The sequence below is a fragment of the Cajanus cajan genome, chromosome 6, assembly GCF_000230855.2.
Source record: "Cajanus cajan strain Asha chromosome 6, NIPB_CcT2T_4, whole genome shotgun sequence".
In the NCBI taxonomy this organism is placed as follows: domain Eukaryota; kingdom Viridiplantae; phylum Streptophyta; class Magnoliopsida; order Fabales; family Fabaceae; genus Cajanus; species Cajanus cajan.
Genome location: NC_138522.1, coordinates 63,282,631 through 63,307,094, shown reverse-complemented (window position 1 = coordinate 63,307,094; position 24,464 = coordinate 63,282,631). Strand labels below are relative to the sequence as shown.

At 33.2% G+C, this 24,464-nt stretch overlaps 2 protein-coding genes and 1 non-coding gene across 4 annotated transcripts; 1 reads left to right on the top strand and 2 right to left on the bottom strand.

Moving 5' to 3' along the window:
• Positions 1-447: 447 nt before the first annotated feature.
• Positions 448-3,681, top strand: LOC109798164 (uncharacterized). The gene is made up of 5 exons (XM_020358411.3): positions 448-606; positions 2,153-2,267; positions 2,956-3,045; positions 3,132-3,230; positions 3,350-3,681. Exons 1-5 carry the CDS (start codon positions 539-541, stop codon positions 3,449-3,451), a joined length of 474 nt encoding a protein of 157 aa, XP_020214000.1. The 5' UTR covers positions 448-538; the 3' UTR covers positions 3,452-3,681.
• A 1,316-nt stretch (positions 3,682-4,997) lies between these two features.
• On the bottom strand, positions 4,998-5,069 carry TRNAE-UUC (transfer RNA glutamic acid (anticodon UUC)). The gene has a single exon. It is a non-coding gene; the product is annotated as a tRNA-Glu (tRNA).
• Positions 5,070-6,769: 1,700 nt separating this feature from the next.
• On the bottom strand, positions 6,770-14,460 carry LOC109796613 (transcription factor bHLH155). 2 transcript variants are annotated; one of them, XM_020356314.3, is made up of 11 exons: positions 13,639-14,460; positions 12,779-12,949; positions 12,605-12,689; positions 12,440-12,481; positions 11,970-12,029; positions 10,880-11,002; positions 9,537-10,775; positions 9,329-9,436; positions 8,826-8,966; positions 8,186-8,311; positions 6,770-7,241 (listed from the first exon to the last, which is right to left on the bottom strand). In XM_020356314.3, exons 1-11 carry the CDS (start codon positions 13,731-13,733, stop codon positions 7,152-7,154), a joined length of 2,280 nt encoding a protein of 759 aa, XP_020211903.1. In that variant the 5' UTR covers positions 13,734-14,460; the 3' UTR covers positions 6,770-7,151. The 2 variants fall into 2 exon arrangements, with proteins under 2 accessions (XP_020211903.1, XP_020211904.1); XM_020356315.3 differs by having other exon boundaries at positions 10,880-10,999; positions 13,639-14,458.
• Positions 14,461-24,464: the final 10,004 nt, after the last annotated feature.

Here is a 24,464-nt window from a genome sequence, read left to right as displayed (position 1 = left end):
AGGAAACAGTTAATATCTTACTTTAAAATATATTTTTATGTACAATAATAATAATAATAATAATTAAACACATGTAAATTATCTAGGGGAAAAAAAAACCCTCTACTGTATTGACCCTAATAGATTTATCTTCTTTTATAAGTGAGTATGAAATTACTAGTATAGTTGTTGCTTTATTTGTGAATTTCTGATTGGTGGGGTCTTGGGCTTCTGATGTAGTGTTTGGGCTTGGGCCCTGTTTTTGGACTTGTAATGAAAGCTTTGTTCAACAAAATGAAAAAAATTAAAATACGAAGCTATAATTACGCAGACATTGATGATGGCATTAATGATCCGCGAAGAGCCTAGAATTGATAGTCCAGTTGAGCAATAAATGGTCTTACCAAACAAATAATACATTAAAGTGGGCCGGTGTGTGATTAATTGAGCCCATAGGCGGCGAAAGGAAAGGAAAGGAAAAAGAGTATATTAGGCGTTGTTGAAGTATGTGTTTTTCAACTTTGGGTTGGGTGGGTCTGACCCTAGATTTCATCTCTCAATGGCCTTCTCTTCTTTTCTCGGCAGAGTCCTCTTCGCTTCGCTCTTCATCCTCTCCGCTTACCAAGAGTTAGTTCTATTTCCTCACTCTTCCTTATTTGTTCTGCTACTTTCTCACTCTCTCTGCTTGGATCTGTTACGTTCAAGGGCTTCAACCCCTTCTCTCGTCAAAACGATTCACCAGATCTGTGTTTCACATGCTTCAATTCAACTGCATGCAACGGAACATTTTCTTTTATTAGGTTTTTTTTTTTTTTTTCTTCTTCGTTGGCATGGTAGTTAGATCTTGTTGCGTGATTGGTTTGCACTGTAGTGTTAGTGTAGCTGCTAGCTTTGATCATTGTTGCTGAGGTTATGGAATCGTTTTAATGCATTCGAAGTGAACGTTAACGGTTTCGGGTCTTGTCAATCTAACTTTTCTCTAGTTCGTGAGTTTTACTATCTGTTGTTACCACCGTTAGCAATTAAGTAGGGTGGGCACCGGCCACCAGGTAATTGTTGCTGGTTGTTAAGTAACGTGTGGGTTGTGATATTATAGAGACTAGAGAGTATCTGTTTTTTTAGCGGTTATAATTACAGTGTGTTATTTTGAAACTGGGGAATTATTCCGGAAAAAATTGTTAATCTTGGGTGATTAATGGCAGATGAGTATCAATAAAATGTCAATTTTCGTAAAATAAATAAATAAATAAAATAACCCCGGAATTTTTTATCCCCAGTTTGTAGCGTGTAGGTGTTAATAACAATAAGTTGACCCTTATGAGGATCTTAATAATTCTTACATATAAGTCCTTGAGTTAAAAATGAGGGTATATTCGTATATAAACATTTGGTCTTCATTAGGTAACCCTTGCTTGACCCTAACCTGTTTCCACAGTGTTGGGGCACGGTGTTGAGATTTTTCTTGTATCGAGTTATGGTTTCAACAGAGAGCAATTGAATGTCTTTGTTTTGGGATTTAAATTTTTCCAGAAGCACTTTTAAAAAGAAAATAAGAAGAAAAATTGAAATAAGTTTATCTATAAGTTAAGACTAACTTATGCATAAATTAAAAGTCAAATTTTGGAGAAGCTAATGAGAGAACTTCTACAAATTAACTAATGCATAAGCTAATTTTAGTTTTTGGAGAAGTTTATTTCATTTTTACATCTTATTTTTCTGTCCTGTAATAAGTACTTTTGAAAGAAGTTCACATAAACAGACCCTAAGGCATGTACATTATATACATTGAGGGAGACAAACCGATGATTTCTGTTACACATGAACTAATTAAGTTTCTGATTGTCATTGCTAATGGACTGTGACCTTCTGATTGATGTGGAATAATGTGCACCTTTCTTTTCTATGCTTTCACATGTTTCAATCGTAATTAAATTTGATTAATTGCATTCAATAAGGACCTGATTTATAGGCTCATCTGCTATATTTTGGATAAGTTGACAGTATTGCTTGATGGTGTTCATTGTTTACATTTAATCAGACATTAGAAGCTAAAAATTCTTTCCATTTGACATCTTGATTCTGGAAGTACATAGCAACTCAATTGTTACTTATTTTTCTTTTAACTTTTATGGCTTTTCTTTATTTTTCCTCCCCCCTTTCTATACTTGTACAGATTTAGTGCCTATGGAGTTGATGGGGGACCCGCAGCAAAAGCACTCAGACCGAAGTTTGATGCCTTTACACATCAAGTACATTCTAAAGTTGGCTTCCAACTTCCAGATATTGATGTTAGTCTCTCAGTCTCTTTTATTATCAACTATTTAAGGAAAGCATGATTAAAACACAGCAAACAGATAAACAAGTTCTTGGGTAGGAACAAAAGATGAAACAAGTGGTTAAATGTATCACGAGTGTGACATGGAGTTGGAAACAGCTTGTGAATTCATGCATTTTTCTGTCATTAACTGAGGTCTAATTAATGTGTAATCAATGATTGATGAAACATATACCATGATATATATTTAAATATTTAATAATGCTTTTGTTTTTGTAACTGCACGTTTAAATAAGACTGTCATGTATCTTGGACAAAGTATTATTAACTTATCTAGGTCTTTTTCATTTTTAACTTGAGACCTATTGTTGCTTGACTGCTTGCCGCATTTACCCAGTTTTGGGTTCTCAGCAGGCAACAGGATTGTGGTTGTGTTGGACATGAATCATAAATGTAAGCAGAAAAATAGTTAAAAAAAAATTGTATAACATTCTGAAAAAATGAAATGGGTGTGCAGGCATGAGGCGGGAAGTTATGAAACATTTTAGTGGAAAATAATTGAACTTTCTTGCATTATTATAGCTGTCATGCATATGGTGCATCCTTGTATCAACATGTTCCTGCATCCAATCAAGTACTCCTTTTATCATTAGTTATTTTGTATCTAGCACATGTATTCATGTGATTTATGTCATTAACAGATGAAATTTTTAGTTGCTGGGGCTATTGCTCTCAAGGGCATTGGAGGGATTCTATTCATACTCGGCAGCTCTTTTGGAGCTTTCCTTTTGGTTTGTAGCTTGACTTATTTCTGTGAAATTGAAATTGGCTTTTCAAGTTCTTAATTTTTCAAGCCTTGGTTCTTTTCTCTTTGTAGCTTTTGCATCAAATGATTGCTACTCCGATACTGTATGATTTCTACAATTATGACAGCGAGGACAAAGAATTTATTCAGCTTTTCATCAAATTTACTCAGGTATGAGCAGTGTTTTCTTTAAAAAAAAATAATATTTTTTCATGTTGGAATGCTCAAACTTGAGCTGTAACGTTTCTTCGTGTAGTTTTGCAATTTATCAAATATTTTACTCCTCGCAGAATATGGCCCTCTTCGGGGCTTTGTTGTTTTTTATTGGGATGAAAAACTCCATTCCTAGAAGGCAACACAAGAAGAAGGCTCCCAAAACCAAAACCTATTAGTTGAAAGGAGTTCTCGGATTGTTCTTGGTTGCTCGTCATACCCATTTTCCAATTCTCCAGGATTTGGCTTAGATGTCTCTCTGGTTCCGAACAAATGCAATGGATTATATTTAATTTATAGTTATTTTTATATGTATGTTATTTTTTCGTATGCTTGACGTTAGGAACTATGTTTCGATTACTAAACTTGTATACAAAGAGGGGGGAAATGATCGGAGCCTGTTCATTCAGACTTGGTGCCAATTTTGTTTTGTCTAGCGAATTTGATCCAAAGGTAAAGTCTGGCACTTGCAGTCGCTATTGAACTAAGCTAAATTTCTCCACGTTGGCACATTGATTTAAGCTCCCTGATTTTAATGTCTACGGTTCTCTACTTGGTTTGATAATGGAAATGTATGCTCATCTTAGTTTTAACCTGATATGGTTATATGCCAAGAGATAAACATAAAAAAGACCCTCACCATGGAACTAAATATTTTGACAGGGTATTAACTTATTGAGTTTTATTTAGAGTCGTTGAATTGTATCTATTTAACAAGAGGATCTATTCTCACTTGGATTCTGTATAGGAAACTAAATATAGTAATCACCTATTTCTCGGCTTAGCACTGATTTTTACTTGGATTCTGTATTAATGATGGAACATTTTGTGAGGGAATATTAATGATGGCTTCCAAGGTAGTAATAATCAATTTTCTTCTTATGGTCTAGTGGGTTGAGTGTTTTCTTCCAAAAACGATAAATTACAACACCTTGCTTTTATAGCTTGACTCCCGACATAACTCTTGCTTTGATTGTTTCCGTTTATATGTTCACTATCCTCCAAACACAAATTTGATGCATTGATGCAAGTGATCTGAACCATTAATGTAAATAGATTTAGGAGGAAATAAGTGAATGATTTTGATCAAAATGAGGTAAACTAGGAAATGATAATTTTCCTCTTCATCCATTCTCCTTCACCACCTCATTGCTACCATCACCTGGGAAGTGTCCATGACATTTGTTTAAGCACAAAGTTTGTCTTGTAAAAAGAAAATAGTGATCAGTCTTATTTTATTTATTTATTTATTTAAACAAGCTAATTGAAAAGCTTAAATTGAGTTTATTAAATAACTATGTCGACTGATTTCTTTAGCTTAATTTATATAGTTTTTTTTAATAACAATTATTTTCTGTCATTATATACTCGAGTGTTTTTTAAGTTTATCAAGTATTTAACAAGAGAAAGAAAATAAAATATTTCATAGTTGCCGAGATAAAATTATAATATATTAAGTTATGTAGGATTAATATTTATTATAATTTATATGTGACTAAAATATATTTTTATTCTTTATCCTGATGTAAAAAATTGTTTTGATCTTTTATCATATTTTAGTCCTATAACTTTCAAATTTGAGATAACACTAAATTATTTATTAAAATAGACTTGATTGAGCATTTAAGGATGTCGAGGTTGCATTTTTCTCAGTAGCCAACAAGAATACTATTTTAATAATACTATTTTAACATTGGTTGTACAATTATTTACAAAAAGAAATAATTCCGTTGCCGGGAATCGAACCCGGGTCTCCTGGGTGAAAGCCAGATATCCTAACCGCTGGACGACAACGGAGTTGTGCTTAAGGTGAGTTTATTTACTTATATAACTTATACAGTTTATTCAAACAAAAACAAAATAAAAAATATTAATATTTTAAGTTGCCATTTGACAATACTTACGTGAAAGCTGAAGCTGCCATGTGCTGGCACGTATAAAGTAATGGCCTACAATTTAAATTTTACGCAATTTATCATACTTACCTATAAACTTAATTATTATTATTATTATTATTTTTGTTCCTATAACTTCTCACTTTATGCTTTAAAGTAAAATTTTCAATTCCTAATACTCAAGTTTTTAACTAGAAATGCTAGCTAACGGTCAAAAAAGAAAAAAAAATAGAATGGCTAACACTTTTTATCGCATTTTTTTAAGTGTATATTTTTTATTAATAACAATTTATTGAAATTTATAAAATTTAGTAAATTTCATGTTTTATTTGTTTTTCCATATATTTATTATTTTAAGATTAATGTAAGTAAAGAAATACTCTTTGCTTCCACATTTTTTAAGTTCTTTAAGGAAAATGTACATAGATTATAAAATAAGTGAATAATTGATGGAGAAATATTAATTGAAATAATAATTTATTTAACCATTTTTTTTATAAAAAAATTTAAATAATAGGAAATACAAGAAAAATATATTTTATAATTAAAATAAAACAGAAAATAAAATTGAAAATGTTTCTCAATGTAAGCAATCCATTATATAGACAATTCTTATAAAATTAAATCATTAAAACTAGTTCACACTTTACTTACATACATATATATACTACTAGAAAACTATAATATACTAGTAAACCGTGAACTTTTATATAAATAAGATAGCAATTGTTGATACTTGATTGAGCTATTTGTGTGTGTTAGTACTAAGTTTGATTAAAAATATAAACTTTAAAAGTTCCTATAATTATTATATATTTTTCATTAGATTTTAGTTTTACTCTTTTATAATTTTGTGCTTGATGAAATAGTATTAAAATTGCACCAATGTTTTAAGGAAACGATACGATATGTGAATTTTTCATTACTTATTTAGTTTCGTACATATATTCATGAATCTTTTTATACATATTTATGAAAATCCACGTATATTTATAAATATATGATAAAATGTAAAATTTTAAATTAAAATATAAAAAATTAAAATAAAACAGAATATAAATAATTTTATATTAAAAATAATTTTTGTAACATATATATTATATATAATTAAAAATACTTGTAATATTTTTAAAATACGAGTACTCACATATACAAATACTTTATTATCTCCTCCTATAGGTATCCATTTAATTATCTATTATTAAGTGATATGGGTTTTTTTTTTCTTTTTTGCTATCCCTGGATTAAACAAATGTTTTTCCTTTTTGTTTTGTGAGACAAGTACACTAGGCCTACTTTTGTTAAAAGGATTGTTGATGATTAATGCCTTTTTGACAGACGGGACGGAGGTTGACATGTATGCCTAATATGCATTTTCAAGAAAACATATGTAATACACATACTCCTTTTGCATATTATATTTTGACTATTTTCTTTTATCACATCATTTGTTACACATTAAATTTTCCTCTCTTTATTAAGAAAATATGTAAAAACAAGAGTGTAACGTTTCAAATTTAATAAATATTAAAATAATTCATTTTTTATACCTGAATGTAAACCACCTGTCAATTTTATGTCATTGCCTATTTGATGAACCAATTAATATGTTAAATTGCTTTATTCCATTAATTAAACAAAACCACCTTTTCCACTATATTCATTACAACTACATTATGGCGAAGGATCCATCATCCATGGCTATAGTGGCTAAGGACTAAGGCCACCCTCTAACGTCGGGTTTCATGTGACTGAAAAGAGTGACACTAATGTATGTTCAACGTGTTGTGCTATTTTCAATGTCAAACATAAACAATGACAATCACACATTTCAATCATCAAAAAAAAAAAAAAAAACAAACCACAACCACAACCACAACCTAAGTCTTAAAACACTATAAAGGAGGGCTTCATTTCATTTGAGAGATCAAGAATGAGTTACACTTGCCAATGAGTGGCCACTAAGTTTGCAAGAAACAAGCAATTATTGAGAATACACGGTGCTCTTGGACTGCAGTATTTGAACAAGTGGCCACAAGATATCCAATCTGTGTACATTTCTGTTGTTTTGACCCTGTCACAAACAGTTTATTCATCATCAACAATCAATAGAGTTTTAACCAAAAAACAATTAATAGAGTTTATATATTTTGTTCTTAGAAGTTGCTTTTGTCCTTTAAGGTACACATCTATACACATTGGTACCTGAAACATGAACTTGTTAACAAGCTTATCAAGTTGTACAACTGAAGTCTAAAGCCATGAATTATGATATTACAACTGCTTCAATTAACGTATTTTTTTTCCATAACTAATGTTATGAAATAGGTGGCTTCAATTGCAAGGGTCATTCCATGTAATTGAACGTAGTGGATAAAATGGAGAAATGAAATTACAATTTTCTGTGGTCATAGGACTCGTTTCTATAAACTCAGGTTTTGCTAGTAGAGAAGAATGAAATAGAAAATAAGAATAAAGATCATATATTTAAAAATGGAAGACAAAACTCCACTTAGAGTTTGTTTGAATACAAATTTAGAAGCACTTTTGCGATTTTTTTTTACTGAAAAATACTCTTTATTTCTAGTAGAAAAGTCTTCAAAAACGTTTCTAATTTGTATCTAAACAGCCTCTTAATAAACTCAATTAGAAAGGTATGCAGTTTATCCAATCCAATAAGATTAGGTCTAAGACTGAGCTAGTCGACTAATTGAATTAAGTGTTTAATGCGCTAATAGATTAAGGTAACTTAATTTATCACAATAGAATATCAGACCTAATTTTAAAGCTTACTAATGAATTCTCATTGTTTCTCCATGTACTTGATTTGATGTTTTCAACTGTGAATTAATCTACAATAATTGGTATGCAATATTTTTTGCAATGTATTTAATTGAATTATAGACCAAGTTTCCAGCAATTTTATGTCAGATCTTCAGTCTAGTGGAAAAGAAAACGGTTGTGTAGATAGGGTTAATTGCATGAAAAATAAAGCTAAGTTTTGAGTTCTGAAATTACCTCGACGACAAAGCATATCCATATCTTCTCACCATGAGCTTTTGTTGCACCCTTCAAAATGGTAAGGCCTAAACTTCTGATGGCTTCTGCTATTTCAAGAAAATGGCTGCACTCCTCACAGAGCATCTACAGCAGAAGACAATTAGAATAGAAAACATACTCAATAGCTGATTACGGGATCGGCAACAAAACAATATCTCATAGAACTTCAACCACCCACTAACATCCAATGTCTTCTTAGGAGGATATTTTATTATTTATTACGAGGTTTAAATACTTTTTGGTCCCTATAATTTCATGAACTTCATCTTTTTAAGTTTTCTTCCTTATAATTAAAAATATTCTAATTTAGTCATTATACTTGGCATTCTTATTTCCTTCTAGTCCCTATAACTTTATAAATTTTACTTTTTAATCCCTATAATAACAGATGATAGAGAATGAAAGCAAGCAAAAATGGTATGTATAATGTATAGGAATTAGAAACTAAAATGAAGCATTTTTAACCACAGGAGTTAAAAGTAAAGTACATGAAACTACACAGTCTACATGGACTAAAAGGATATTTAAACCTTATTATAATTTGTGATCAATCACTGATATAGAATAAATCAAGTTGTGATTTTCATGTCAAACGTACCTCAACAAGCATCTGGCCATTCTTGCTAAGATTCTCCACTAATATTGAATGAACTTTCAGATGACCCCCTACCTCCATTGCCCAGCTTGAGCCCTGCTCATAACTAGAGGATCCAAGAATTTCTGGTTCCATGTGATGCAACTGCAAAATTGCAGTAGTGTTAAACAATGAAGATAAGTCCACATGCAGAAATAGTTGGGACTAAATCAAATTCTGAATTGTTCATTGGCACTAAAAAATCTGCTATCCTAAACAACACTTAAATAAAATCTTATGGTTCAATTGAACAGTTCCCCCTAAAGGAACATGTCAAGGGAAAACATGTCATTGCTTTAAACCAGAGTGAGAAACCAGTTAATTAGTAGTAAACCATAATCATGACTCATGTATGCATATCTTGAAGTTCAATAACCAATTTAATTGACCAGAAATACAGTATAAATTCTATATAGACCATGGACCAGAGGAGAGGACAGATTTCTAAAATCGCCTTAAGCCTTTACCTTTGACTTTGTATCAGAAAAGTCAGTTAACTTGTCAGCATGTTTAGTTATGCTTTGGAGAAAGAGCATGTGCTTTATTGCGCGCTCCAGTAATGAATCAATACTGCACTGTTGAAATAAAAAAATAAAAAAAAATTTAGCCACATGAACCAGCTCTACAAGCATCACTCAACCCAAAAACCATTAGGAAATAGATTCAGCTAGATACCTTTGCTCCATTTGGCACCAGCTCTCTCAACTCCTTAATACGATCTTGGATCAGTTGCCTGTCCCTTGGCCGAGGCCTACAACTTTCTCCAGGCCTGGCCCTCTTCTTGCTGTTCTTAGATGGTTCAGAAGACCTTTCAAGCTGTCCACTATTTGAACTAGGAAATGTAGATGAAACGCCTTTTGAGGACATCGCACCACATATCCCTGATGATGAACTCAACGAACGGTGTTTGTCTTCTCTGACAAGAGAGAGCTGATCTATTGAATAGCCTTCTGAATTAATAGCATGCACATTGTAAATAGAAGCTTCGTGATTTTTTCCAGAGTCCATTGCTGATTGCATTGATGTAGATGTACAAAATGATAATTCACTATTAACATTGTTATTACTATGGCAAATGTTGGCCACCATTGCTTCCAAAAGATGCTCTGCAAGAGATTCAGAAGTCAATTGGCTAGTGGCAATCTCATCTGACATTTCAACTGTTTTCACATCTTGATTAACATGTGTCGACCAATCAAAACTTTTATTCCCTTTCAAAAAAGCTGGTCCAAGTGCTTCATGTAGCTCACAGCCTGCAGGGAACTTCAACATGTGTGACGTATCCTTGTAACAAGGTTCAGTTTGAAAGTATGAGTTATCCTTGTAACAAGGCTCGGTATGGAATTTTGACTTTTCAGTAAGTTGTTGGGTGTTTGCATCTGAAGGTTGGACGAAATTCAACTTCCCTTTTTGGTTAATATCCACACAATGCAACTTATCACTTTCAGAAACAACTGTATCATGAAAAACTGAAGGAAGACATGCAGAATCAACTCTGACTTTTTCAGATGGATATATTAAATCATTGAAGCTAGCATTATCTGTAACAAATTCGTTTAAAAGAGAAGAGATATTTTTTTCTGATTCCAACTTCATATCTTCACAGCCACTACTTCCTCCTTCACACTTCCTCCCATGTAGAGGTTTCATCTCTTCAAATTCCTGATGTTCCACGTTCATCATATTGGATATCGACTGAAGCAAAATGGAACTTTCATCACTGCAAAATCCAGGCCCCTCTTGCTTGGCCACATTATCAGACATTTTCTCACAACCAGAATGAGGTGCATAGTTCCTCCCAGAACATTGAAGGGGCATTAAAACATCTGCTGTTTCACTCTTCATGGATTTCTGTGTATTGTAAAAGCAAGTAGGCACAATATCTGAAGACATGTTTTCCTTCAAGGTATCCAGCTGGGAAAAAAAAAGCAAGAAATATAAACCTCATTATAATGCTCAACAGGCATTCATGCAGCATACAGACACATGAATAAAGAGAAGTGAAGACAAAAGCTTACCGAAGATGAAGAACTCTTCAAACTAGCCTGTATTTGATTAGGACATTGACCTATTGAGTAATTTTGAGTAGACAAAAAAAGATTTCTGATATGATTTACAAACTCCATATCTTCAATCACCTGCTACCAGAGATGTCAAAAGAGTAGAAGGCTATTAAATATTTTTTTCCAGAATAAATGAATTTCCATATAAATTCTTATCCAGTAAATATTCTATAATCCACAATTCTGGACTGGAAACTAAAAAACAAGACTGATATAATTTTCTTACTAAAAACTTGCATTTTAAGTTCATAAAAGCATGTCAGAAGGAGAAGCATTTGGGCACACATCTCTTCTAATCAAAACTAATTTGATACTTCTCCAGACTAATTAATCAACTTCCTGTGAATTTAGGAAACCATTTCAGAGAGAAAGCAAGACAAAAATACACCAAAAGCAAAGGTTCAGTGGTATCTAAACTCTCTAATGTTTAGGTCCAACAATCCCCTCCCCCAGGCATGGTTTTTCCAATGTAGTGTGCACACTTTTAAGGCAGCATTTAAGTACATAACTGTTTCTTAACAGTAACTTAGGTCAGGGTAACCATATGCGATGTTATTATCCACTAAATTAGAATTAAAAAAAAGTCTTATAATCTGATTTTTCATGCTAGATAATCTAGTTTTGATAGGCAGTTTAGTAAATTATAATTTAGTATACATGTAGACATAACAATATCATGTATAACCTATCTATTGAAAAAATTTGGGATAAGTTGTTAATAACTTCTCATCCATTCCTCTATACGATTTTCACTAAATTACACATGATTATGGATTTATTTAACCAATATCTCAAACAACAACCAGTAATTGCCATAATTAGATGGAAAATAACGAATGAAATACAAGTAAGTCATGCTATCTAACTAGTTATGATACTTCCAAAAAAAAAAGTGCACATAAATTTTGAAATCCTGCATAGAAAGTCTGTTTAACACAACACCGTAAAGAGAAGATAGATGCCTTCTTGAACAACATCGTCAACCACATTATCACCAGTATGATGCAGAAGCAATGCAGATAAAGGTTAAAAATAAAAATCTTACTTTATTTAGAGATCCGAGCTGAACAACACCAAGTGGGACTACAGCAACAACAGCAACGGTCTAAAAGGAAAAGTAAAAGCTTTATTAATGAAAATCTTTAATGCAACCAAAGTACAGTAATGCAGACTAGGAAATTATTTTCTAAAAGATAATCACTATTTTTCTAACATGAAGTACACTAGAACAGAATGCAATGCAACATAGTTCAGTTGCATTTAATAAATAAGAATAATGACATGGAGTCCTGGAGTGGCTCAACAATAATTTGTCATATTGAGCCAACTATCATAATAACCACCGTTTCCCATATACACGGTCAAAATTAAATTGTCCATTATACTTAGAATTAGTAATGAATGGCAAGTTGGCAATTATAATTTCTGGGTGCAAATAGAATGTCCACTCTTCCAGATTTTAGTTAGCCACAAATGTTGTGAAGCTGGGAAAAAATAATAAAGCAGTTAGCTTACCCTGATTCCAGCAGAAAACTGAGACTGCCACCCATCAGCAAACTGAAAATCAAACCAAAGTGTGGGAAAGGAATAAGAATGATTGGAGGACTGGTTAGATATTGACACGAGACTTCCAAGGTTGAAAGATCCTTAATGATGATATTAAATAACAAGAATCCTCACCTCAAAAGACAAGCCAGAACCTGTAATTTGATTATCTGCACAGATCCACCTATGTTTTCCAGTAACAGCTACCTGTCCAACAATACTGTGAAGAAAGAATCTTAGAACAAGAACAACGCAGAAAGAAAATAAAAAATTGTAAACGGTACCAATTTTATATTTAATTAGTCATACCCTTCTCCTAAAGAATATGCATGATATGACATCTTAGCCACCGCTAACCCTAGTGCGCTGTGTGAAAATTTCCCACAACCAATCTGTTCCAAGGTCTTCTGGCAGTGCTTATTTTCTGAAGAGTCATAATCATCAGGATTGTTATAGTATGCGTCCTCCCATGTCAAGATCCTGCAAGCAAGTACCACATGCAGAAAATTTAAGGGATGGCAATATGGAATTCAACAATTGGTGCAAAGTGCATCTGTATCCAAAAAATAAATCACCAAAATTGCGTGCAAAATTATATCACTAAACAGTGAAGAGCTTACTGCCAACTACACTTAATACAAAACATCAACAATAACAACAAATGCTATGCTTATCCCATTCAAAATGCACTACGACAAGAGCAACATAAAGCATTTTGAATAACAGAAGGATTACTTGAACCAAAAAATAGACAACATCAAAGAGCGAAAAACCAAAAAACAGTGCAATATGATGGACTCAAGAGACTAGACACACAACACATGCTCTCCTTACTAAAAAAAACTCTAAATTCTAACCAAACTTGGAAGGACAAAGCACGGGGTTGAATATCAACGAAAATCTTCATACTAAAACTTGATAAAATCCATTATAAAAACTATAACATTATTAGGCAAAAACTGGAAAATGAACACAACCAATTAAAATAACCCGCCAAGAAAAACGGCCAAGTCAAATTTCAGACCCAACGATTCAAACATGCAAAACCACAACTTTCCTAATTTTAACATTCTGAATTGCCAACATCTAAGGTAGGTTGAAAAAACACACACACAAGGCACAAAAATAAAGGAACAACTACAACAACAACAATAGTAGTAGCATCATACATTCGAGCACGATGTTTGAGCTTCCAAAAAATGGCGTAGTTCCAGTGAGTATTGAAACATAGGCTTCTGAGCACTTGGTGCAAGTGAGTACCCATGTTCTCTGTCCCCCCCCCCCCCCCCCCTAACAAGTCAGAAACTTTCAGAGCCTCGAGAATAAGGGTGGTGAAATGAATCCTCCAAAAAAGAAAACCCCTCCAATACCATACACTAGCTCCCTCTGTAGGACCCTCTTCCAGCCTGCTTCCTCCGCAACCCCGCTCGCCGTTTTAATGGCGGTCCAACTGTTGGCAGTATCAGAAGATCCGCACCCATCACTCACCCCACCAATTCCCACCACCCCACCAACCAAAGCTTCAAGCTTTCCCTCACTATCGTCTAAACACGCACAAACCCACCTCCCCACTTAACGCTACACTCGACTCAACACAGCAAAACGAGCGAGTCTCGCAACTAGTCATTGAACAATACATATAACCAACCTTGCTAGTTTCCAACGGAAAAGAGTAAAGAAGGTTGAGTTGAATGAGGGAAGAAAAGGGTGATTAATAGTCTAGTCTAGCTTATATCCGACGACATGTGAGAGACTTTTGTGGTTGGGTGAAGAAGGTTCAGTTTCTCTGGAAATGCAATTGTGAACCAAGATTTGACCCTTTGTTTGCAGAATAAGAGTGAGAGGGAGAGAGAGAGAGAAAGAGAGGAGTTTGCAGATGTTGCCAATCGCTGAGTGCTGAGTGAGAGAATGTCAATGGTGGAAAAGGAGTGTGGCTCTTCTTCTATATTGGAGTCAGGTTGGCACACTGTTCCATCTAGCTTTTTCTATGGGAGAATCTCCACCGTTCATTCCTGCAATCATGCCAACCATAGCGTAATCCACCATCCCTTCCTATCATATCACAAACCATACCATGCATTTTAACAAAATTCCACTATATTTAATTTAATATACATACTTGTGTGTGAGAGAGTTGATATAATATATTGAACAACACTTACAAAATTATTGAGTGGGTAAATCAAGTAATAGTTTGGAGTAATATTTAATTTCGTCTTCTTAAGTATTATTTTGAATTCAAATTTTTATTTGAAAAAAGGAGATCTTATTAAAAATAATTAACTAGATTTTTCAACAGAGATTACTTACTTCATATCAATAATGCACTTAAAAAAATATACGTATACGACTGCCAGACACACTAGTCCTACGACTACCGAAATAAGATTGTTGTATTATAAACTTTTAAATAGTAAAACCAAAAGATGAAATGAAAAAAAAATGGCACATGAGGATTGGACAGTGGACAAAGGGCAAAAGCCCAAGGGAAGTCTATGAAGGATTAGAGGCTAATTTGAGCTTTATATTTAAAGGTAACTAAGTAGCCCATGGGCAAATAAAAAAAAAAAAGAGGGGAAAGATTGATGGGGAACAATCCAATTGAGGGCATGAGTGCACTTTATGGTGGTGTCAATTGATGGCGAACAGCATCATACCAAATTGAGAACATGCTTCCTTATTTTCCCCTCAAGTTTTCAATCCTTTCTTTGAAACCCTAGTGAACGTACCTTGCCACCCCTCTTAATGTCCTTTTCAACAATGATCTTATTGCCCTAAAGTTGTGACACCTTCAACCTCCCTACTTTGTTACGTTATAATTAAATCTTTTAGAATGCCAACCTTTGTTTCACACATTGGTCACCATGCTGCTCTTTATGATCATGCCTCGCACCGATTTACAGCTTCTTTCTGTTTTACCCTTCACAATTACCTAGGAACATGTTCTATTGGATAACTATAACATGTTTATCATCATAGTAAATTTATTCTAGATTATAATAAAACTTCATTTTAGACTTTGAGTGGTTGAAGGTGAGAAAATAAATAAATGAGAAATAAAAAAATTAAAAAAATATTCAATTTTTTTACTATAGTATAAATCATTATTGTACAAATATATTTCAATTGATTATAATATTTTAATTGATGACGATAACAACAGTTTGTGAACATCTTTTTATTTCTCACTTGAAACATTTTCGTTCAATCAAACCATGTTTTCACTTTTTATTTCTCATTTTTCTACTTTATTGATATACTATTTATTAATAGTTTTTGGTGAATACTATTTATTAATAGTTTGACATAATCAAACTCGTATAAAAGATGGAATTTAAAGTTAACTCCGAATGTTTGAGCATTTGTACCTCTGTGTTTGACCTATTTCTTGTCCTTCTACCACATGAAAATATGTACATTCGATAGTTATTATCATTATTGATTTCTATGATTAATCTTCAATTTGAAAAAAAAAAATTGGTATGGTAGACTGCAAATTTGATAAAAAGAAAACAAAAAACACAAAGCAGTTGTAGGAAAATGAAAATCTGAGTAAAAAGGGAAGCCCTATTGAATTCCATTGCTGGCAGATGTTCAATTTGTCGGAAGTAATTAACTTTGTTCTCAACAGAATCGGGAGGCATAATCATTCAGATTTGTCTCTGTTGCTAATTGGTTGGGTTAATTAATTACATCTACGGAATCAAATATTTCTCTAAGTTTCCTCAATTATCGATCATCCATCATAATTATGACCCATCATATCTATCATCCAAATTGGACGTAGCTACTAGTCATTAGTCAAATGGCTCTCTATTACTACTTTCAAATATTACCTTAACCAAAACCCACAATAAAAATATATAGACTATAGATGGTAGGTTCCTTAACCTATTTTTCTAGGTTCAATTTTTAATTGTATATGTGAGAAACATTTTTATCGAACAAACTGAAAATTAATTTGAAAAATTTTATGTCTCGAAAAGCTTTTGATTTCCACTGAAAAATATCCTTAATATATATACAAAATAATTGTATAAGTATATAAATATAGAAATTAAAAAATGAAAACAAGAAAAGAAAAACAATACCATTATGATTCAGTGGTGTGGAATGAATAAAAATCTTTGGACAGCCATTATTATTTTTGGCAATAAATTTAATTATAGGGTTATCGAAAGCTTTCACTGGGGATGGTCACAGGCAAAGTCAACTGGGCTATGCATGAATTTGCTAAGTCAGTGATTCTAATGATATAGTGTAAGGGAGTATTATGATGAATGCAGACAAAGACTAAACACCAATGATTTCTCTTTCCATTTTTACTTTAAATTTGATTTTTCTTTACTATACAGTACTGGTTAATTAATAAATTTAGCAAGTACACGTAATTACTGAAGTAATAAAATGTAAAAATAAAATTTATTTTCAAGATTGAATATACTAGTATACTACTTCCCTGTTTTAGATTTAATCACCACATAGGAATAAGAGAAACGTTGGTGTCGCTCTAGCCATGTCTAACACACTTTTGTTTTTAGTTAAAATTTATTAAAATTACATGATAAATTTTATTAATAATTTTGTATTTTTTAAATAGTCAATAATTAAAATTGTATTTCTAGAAGGAAAAAAAATACTTATATACCCTGAAAATTTCTGTTGATACATAAATATTTAACTTTAAAAAATTATGTAAATATTTCTCGAAAAAATTTTAGTTAACCAAATAGATTTTAACTATTTAAAAAATGATGATAACTAATATTTATCATTTTTAAGAATTATGATTAATTAATGCTAAACACCATCTTATGACTTATGTATGTATGAAATAAGCTTAAAATTACTAATATAAAGTCATATATTAAACATGTTTATTTTAATTTAACTAATCTATAACATAATCAAAGTAATTTATGAGTTATCAGAGCAACTTACTAAACTCACTCTAAGATTCTTCCACGTGATACCTGCAAAAATATTCCCAATAAAAAAGAAAATAGTATTCATTAAATGAGCATGCATAATCTTGATACGTGGGGATCGATGTTTCGCAAACACTATTTAATACATTATTTTAAGGTGTAAAAAAAATACATTATTTCAAAAAATATATATTAGACTATTTACAGTTCTTTAGCTTTACAGTTACAACTTATAAATCATATTTTAATAACTTATCGCGCGTTGTCGACATCTGACATCTTTGTTTTCGTCATTTTTGTTGCAAGATTATTTTTCCAGTATGGTAGAGTTCAAGTAACAGGATAAATGGAGACTAAAATTATTATATATGTACGAACATAGATTTTTTTATAAAAAAAAATGAAAGTATGAAAGCAGATAATATCTACTAAAACTTTAAACGAATGCCACCCCAATTTGAGGTATTTTAACTTCAATTAATGAGGAACACGTTTTTATTTTTCACTTTCTAATTTTTTTTACCCTAAAAGAATTAAATCCGATATTTATCAGCAAAGGCAACAAAAGGAAGAACATATTATGAAAATATATTTTTTGAATTTGCGTATAGATTCCAAAGGGCACTTTTATAATGTTATATGGTCGAGTTCCTTTCCCTGTTTTATTTTTCCTCTTAACATGGTTGGGGGCCAAAATCATCCCAAATAGATCTTGTAGCTCAGCTTTTTGTTAACACGTAATCTAATTAACAAAAGGATGCATGACTCCTTGGCCTTCAAAGTCATGAGTAGAGTGTTCCTTCTCACTATCTCTCATTCACTCATCTCTCTCTCACTTAGTCAATATCGATGGCCCGACATCAAAATGGAACACCCTAAGAAATAAAATTTAAATATTTAAGATGCATAAGTGCTCTAGTGGCCACTACTTGAATAAACTATCTTTAAGCTACAAGTTAAGCAACTATAGATTTGGAGTTTTTCCTTTCCCCTTTTCATGTATTTTTTTATATTGGGAATTAAATCTGCCAAGATACATATCTCAAGTGCTATTTGGTTAGAGATTTTGTTTGCACTCCCTGAATAAAACAGGCACAAGGAATCCAATGATAGTTAATCACTAGCTCAAAACTCTTTTTAAGCCTTTGTTCTTCTATAATTTTTTTTACCGAAGCAATAATGTTTCGGTCCCTGAGTGTAAAAAAGAAAAAGAAAGTCTTGTCATCTTGTGAATAATGAGTATATAGAATATTAAATTTCTTACCTTGTTGGGGAATATCATAATTATTTTTGTAAAAATGTTGTCCAATCTTCAATCACTAATAATGTTATATGATAACTACAACGGTTAATATGGTCCAAGTCCATGTTGTCACTTTCTGTAAAGGCTTAATTGGGGTGGGGAAATGGAATTGCTATTGATTTCTCTTGGGATCTTCACAAAGTAGACGTTGGCCATATCCAACAGTGTGTAATCTTAAAATGGTACTATTGCAAGTAAAGTCAAGCATTATGCGTTTTAAAATTGATAAACTTTAAAGAAAGTCATTCCTACCACCATGAAAGGTGCGATACTTTTGTGATTAACCACAATTAAGTTTACCATGATAAAAGTGCTTATTCCCATATGGAAGATAAGATTGGATTATACAGTGAGATTTGTTATTTAATATATATATATATATATGATTCGTTTATTTAAGAAATAAACATAAAATTATTTTATATATTTATTTGAATTAATAAAATGAAATTTTTAAATTTTTTATAAAAAAATTATAGATCTAATTTATGTATTAAAAATTTTAAATTTAACGGTTAAATCGTTAAAATTTAATATAAAGCATGAATTATGAATAGAATAAGAGTTCTTATAAATATTATATGTTGTCCTTTATTTTTTTATACGTGTTCATTTTTCTCGGTTATCTCTATTAAAATTAAACATTTCATGCCAATGATTATTGAAAGGAAGATCTTTTTCATAAATGTATTGTTAAGAAGTGATTAGTTTGTAAAATTTTCCACGCAATAAAATGATAAAAATTTGCCCACCTTGAACGATTTTGATTAAATGCAATCTATATTCAAAGCACTATGTTTATCCAAAGGGTATCTCTACTCTATAGCCATTAAAAAATTGTGAATATTCATAGGTTTGCGTAATGGTTCAACACATACTAAAAAAAAAAAAAGGCTTTGATTTATACTAATAGAACACTATTTATTGTTGAACAAAACAAGGAAAAATAAGATGAGATTTGTCTTCATGGTGAAGCATATTTCAACCCGGATCAAGATAATGTTGCTAACTTGTCATCTCTTGATAGGAAATACCATAGCAATAAAATTTTGAACACTCTGAACAAAATCTTTATAATAGGTTAAAATTTATAAAAGGTTATAAAATTGTATAAGTTTCATTCCTTATTTAATGAATTTCACTCACAAACCTCTACATAGAAATTGTTGAGTTTTACAAATATTAAGTGTCAATAGTGATATATATATATATATATATATATATATATATATATATATTCATATTTAATAACTACATTTAACTCTACAACTACTCTTGTAATAAATATTAAATAAGGATATTTTAGACTAAATATACTACTATTTATAAATATTACTCCTTTTAGTCCATTTTATATAAAAATAAATAAATAAGTGGCAATGTATTATTTTTTATTCTAAAAAATTTAGATAAATTGAGTCTCAAAAACTTAGCATTATCAAGGTAGGTTGTCTCAATATTCAAAGAGCTTCATCAATTACCTATTTTCACCATTTTGTTTTCGCCTTCATTAATGATCAAACACACTCTACATTCAGTTGTATATCAACATTAAGTGATGACAAAGGTTAAATATGTCCTGAATGGTCACTTCACAATTATATTTCCTTCAAAGCAAGGCAGATATCATAGAATTACCAGACTAAAGCCATGGGAGTAAAGCACTAAAGATTTGAGGGACAATGTACTGCTCTTTACATTTTTACCCTCTTGCGTGATTAGAAGTGGGGACACAACTTTGATTTTGACCAAACAACTAGACCTTGAAATTATGGAATATTTTCTTCCCTTATTTGGGTGCTGGATTCATCATCCTTGCGTAGGATCAATCTCACAAACATATTATGTTATCATCTTAATTCTGAATCACATTAATGTTTATCAGTTGTCACGTTTGTTAATTCAGTGGACCTGAACTGCTCATAGTGAGTATTAATTCAGCTATATTGTTCTGTCCTCAGACTATTCAACATTCTTTGTGTATGCAATCATGTGAAAATGGGAAAAATGTTCAGCACAATACAGCTGCCAAGCACTAGCCGCCAAGCTAGGATACGGAAAACTATTTTTTATTTTATTTTAACAGATTATTAATGATGGTAAAATTGAAATTCATTTGAGCTTAACAACCCAAAAGAGAAAATTGGAATGGCTAAATGCAAAATGAGTTGTATATACTGTCCACTAAAATCTTTCAATGCCAGCCATAATCATGACATCACTAAAATTCATGGTTTCTTGCCATTGGTCTAATGATCTCCATGCATGTTCCACTTTACTATTGGGATTTCTAAGAAAAATAACCACACGAAGTAAGAATAACACATGCACAATGCAGCTGCATATGTCCTTGCATGGAGAACAACGTTAGTGTTGTTTTGAGAAAAGAAAAGAAACCCAAATGAATAGTCTCTACGCAAATGACCAGAATTAGTTCCACAAGGGATATAGAGTTAGAGACTCAACAAGACAATTGTGGCCCATTATTGTATTTTCGAACAAAGTGGGGAAAACGAGAGGTAATTATTATGATCATGTGAGATTGTCTGGATAAATATATTGACCAATTTTAGTCCATACATTATAAAATAAAATAATTATCCATTCTTTAGATTACTTAAATTGGATATATCTGTTGGATAATCTTAAATTTCTAGAGATATCCGAGATATTCGAGATATCCAAGATATCCGGGATATCCGATTTAGTTATCTGGAATTATTTGATTTTGAGTTATTTGGTTTCAGATTAGATAAGATAGTTTTTTGGTAAGTTTTGATTTGATAAGATATTTTATTATCTTCTTGTTAATTCAGTACGTTGTACAATGGCTATTTAAAGGCCATCTCTTATTCAATAAAAATCACAGTGAGTTGCTACGATCACCCACAATTTTAGTGTTACTCGTCTCTCTTAGTTTTTCTACAAATTGGTATCAGAGCTATATGCTCTGAGTGCCGAGTGTGAGAGGAAAACAGTGTGCGCCTGTGAAGGGGGAAGAAAGAAGAAAGAGAGAGTAATGGCAAAGGTTGTGAATGGAATGACCGTACCACAACTGTCAAAGAAAACCAATTATGATAATTGGTGTTTACAAATGAAGACCCTGTTGGGTTCCCAAAGTCTATGGGACATAGTGGAGAAGGGGTTCCAAGAACCCGAGGAGGACGAAGACCAATCTGTGGCTCAGATTGCCGCATTGGAAAAGACACGAGTGAAGGACAAATCGGCTTTGTATTTTTTGTACAATGCCGTGGATGAGTCAGGTTTCGAGAAGATTGCAAACGCTGCATCTTCAAAGGAAGCATGGAAGATCTTAGAGGTTGCGCACAGAGGTAACCACCGTGTCAGACAGATTCGACTTCAAACTCTCCGAGGAGAGTTTGAGAGTTTGAAGATGGAGGATAAGGAACAAGTATCCGAGTACATAACTCGGGTGGAGAAGGTGGCTAACCAACTAGGAAGGAATGGGGAGCCAATGCCAGCAAGTAGAATTGTGGAGAAAATCTTGAGATCATTAACAGATGATTTCGAGAGTATTGCATGCGTAATTGAGGAGTCAAAGGACTTGTCAGTTCTCTCAGTGGAAGAGCTCGCTGGGTCACTCGAAGCCCACGAACAAAGGAGGAGGAAGATGAAGAATACTCTTGATCAAGCATTACAGGCGCAACTTGATTTGAATGAAACTCGGAACACTCAGGGCCGAAGATCAGGAGGACAAGGACGAGGTGATCATGGAGGACGAGGCAAAGGACGAGGTGATCATGGAGGTGATCAAGGACGAGGTCGAGGACGAGGTGATCATGGAGGTGGACAAGGACGAGGTGATCGTAGCCAAGGAAGTCAGCCGAGGTCCGAGGTGGAATGTTATAAGTGTGGCAAACTCGGCCACTACGCAAAGGAATGCAGATCGGCAAATTGCTACAACTGTGGCAAATACGGTCACATAGCAAAGTATTGCCGAGCTAAAAGCCGAAGTGAAGAAAAAGGGAAGAATCTTCTCACAGAAGAAGAGGACGAGGAAGCAGGAATTTTGATGATGACGCAGAGCTCGGAGACCAAGCTACGTCCGAGTTCTGCCTCCGAGGTCCAGCTAAACTTGAGTTGCGTCGAGAGATCAACAATTGAGCCTCCAAGCTCATATGAGAAGTCAGAAGCCGAGCTTGATTCGAGTTGCCTAAACAACTCGATCTGGTATTTGGACACTGGAGCGAGCAATCATATGTGTGGAGAAGAAAGTTTCTTCAATGAACTCATCAAGGTAAAGGCTGGATTCGTGTCATTTGGGGATGATTCCAAGGTGGCGGTAAAAGGGCGTGGAACCATCAAGTTTATGCAGAAGGATGGACGAGTTGGAGAAATAAGGAATGTCTACTACGTTCCCGAGCTTAAGAATAACATCTTAAGCATGGGGCAGATGATGGAGAAAGGAAACTCGGTTCTGATGAAGGATCGAGTGCTTTATTTGAAGGACAAGCATGATCGTTTAATAGCCCGAGTGGAGATGAAAAAGAATCGGATGTATAAACTGGAGATGAACATCATTCAAAATAAGTGCTTAAAGCTAGACGTGAAGGATGAAGCAATGATGAGGCATTCTCGTTTTGGGCATTTAAACATTGGAGGTTTGACCGAGCTATCAAAGAAGGAGTTGGTGCATGGACTACGTGGTGTTGAGTTTGACAAGAAGTTTTGTGAAGCGTGTGTACTTGGAAAGCATACAAGGACAAGTTTTCCGAGCTCGTCCGAGCACAAAGCGAAGGAGCAACTTGGGCTGATACACACTGACTTGTGTGGACCAATCTCTCCAGCATCTTTCAGTGGTAAGAAATATTTCATCTCTTTCATAGATGATTTCTCTCGAAAGACCTGGGTATATTTTTTGCAAGAAAAATCAAAGGCATTTGAAGCTTTTAAGAAGTTTAAAGTCATGGTGGAGAAAGAGACTAACAAGCAAATTAAAGCTTTGAGGTCGGACAGAGGTGGAGAATTCACATCGGCAGAGTTTATGGAATACTGTGAAGAGCAAGGTATAAAGCGTCTTCTCACAGCTCCATATTCATCACAACAAAATGGAGTAGCTGAAAGAAAGAATCGTACTATTCTTGAAATGGTCCGAACCATGCTTAAAGGGAAGAATATGCCTGAGAAGTTTTGGGCAGAGGCAGTACAGTGTGCTATATATATACAGAACAGGTGCCCACATTCAAAATTGGATGATGTGACACCTCAAGAAGCATGGAGTGGACAAAAACCGAGTATACGTCACTTCAAGATCTTTGGAAGCCTTGCTTACGGTCATGTTCCAGCTCAGCTCAGAACGAAGCTTGATGATAGGAGCAAGAAGTACATTTTGATCGGGTATGATGAAAAGGCAAAAGCCTACAAATTGTATAACCCTGTTACAGGTAAAATTCTGGTAAGCCGAGATGTCCAAGTAGATGAGGAAAGTGAGTGGAGTTGGAGTAACTCGGAAACGACCTCGGGGAGCTCGAACTCTGAAAGGGAGAACTCGGAGATAATAGGGAGAAGCTCGGATAGGACCAATGAGCATTCCGAGGAAGATGATGAACCTGAGCAACTTAGAACTCGGAGCTTGCAAGACATCTACAACTCCACTGACGAGTTACATGTAGTATGTCTATTGACAAGAACAGAAGACATAAAATCTGAAGAGGTGGTACTTGATGAAAGATGGAAGAAAGCAACGGATGAGGAGATCGGATCAATTGAGAAGAGTGAGATGGGAAGTAAAGCTGAGCTAGTT

Bases quoted from the DNA above. Each gene is read 5' to 3' on its own strand.
- LOC109798164 (XM_020358411.3), top strand. From the start codon at position 539: ATGGCCTTCTCTTCTTTTCTCGGCAGAGTCCTCTTCGCTTCGCTCTTC. The intron at 607-2,152 runs GTTAGTTCTATT...ATACTTGTACAG, and splicing joins ATCCTCTCCGCTTACCAAGA to ATTTAGTGCCTATGGAGTTG. The intron at 2,268-2,955 runs GTTAGTCTCTCA...TGTCATTAACAG, and splicing joins TCCAACTTCCAGATATTGAT to ATGAAATTTTTAGTTGCTGG.
- LOC109796613 (XM_020356314.3), bottom strand. From the start codon at position 13,733: ATGGGTACTCACTTGCACCAAGTGCTCAGAAGCCTATGTTTCAATACT. The intron at 12,950-13,638 runs GTATGATGCTAC...ACTTGCTTGCAG, and splicing joins CTCAAACATCGTGCTCGAAT to GATCTTGACATGGGAGGACG. The intron at 12,690-12,778 runs GTATGACTAATT...CTTTCTTCACAG, and splicing joins GCATATTCTTTAGGAGAAGG to TATTGTTGGACAGGTAGCTG.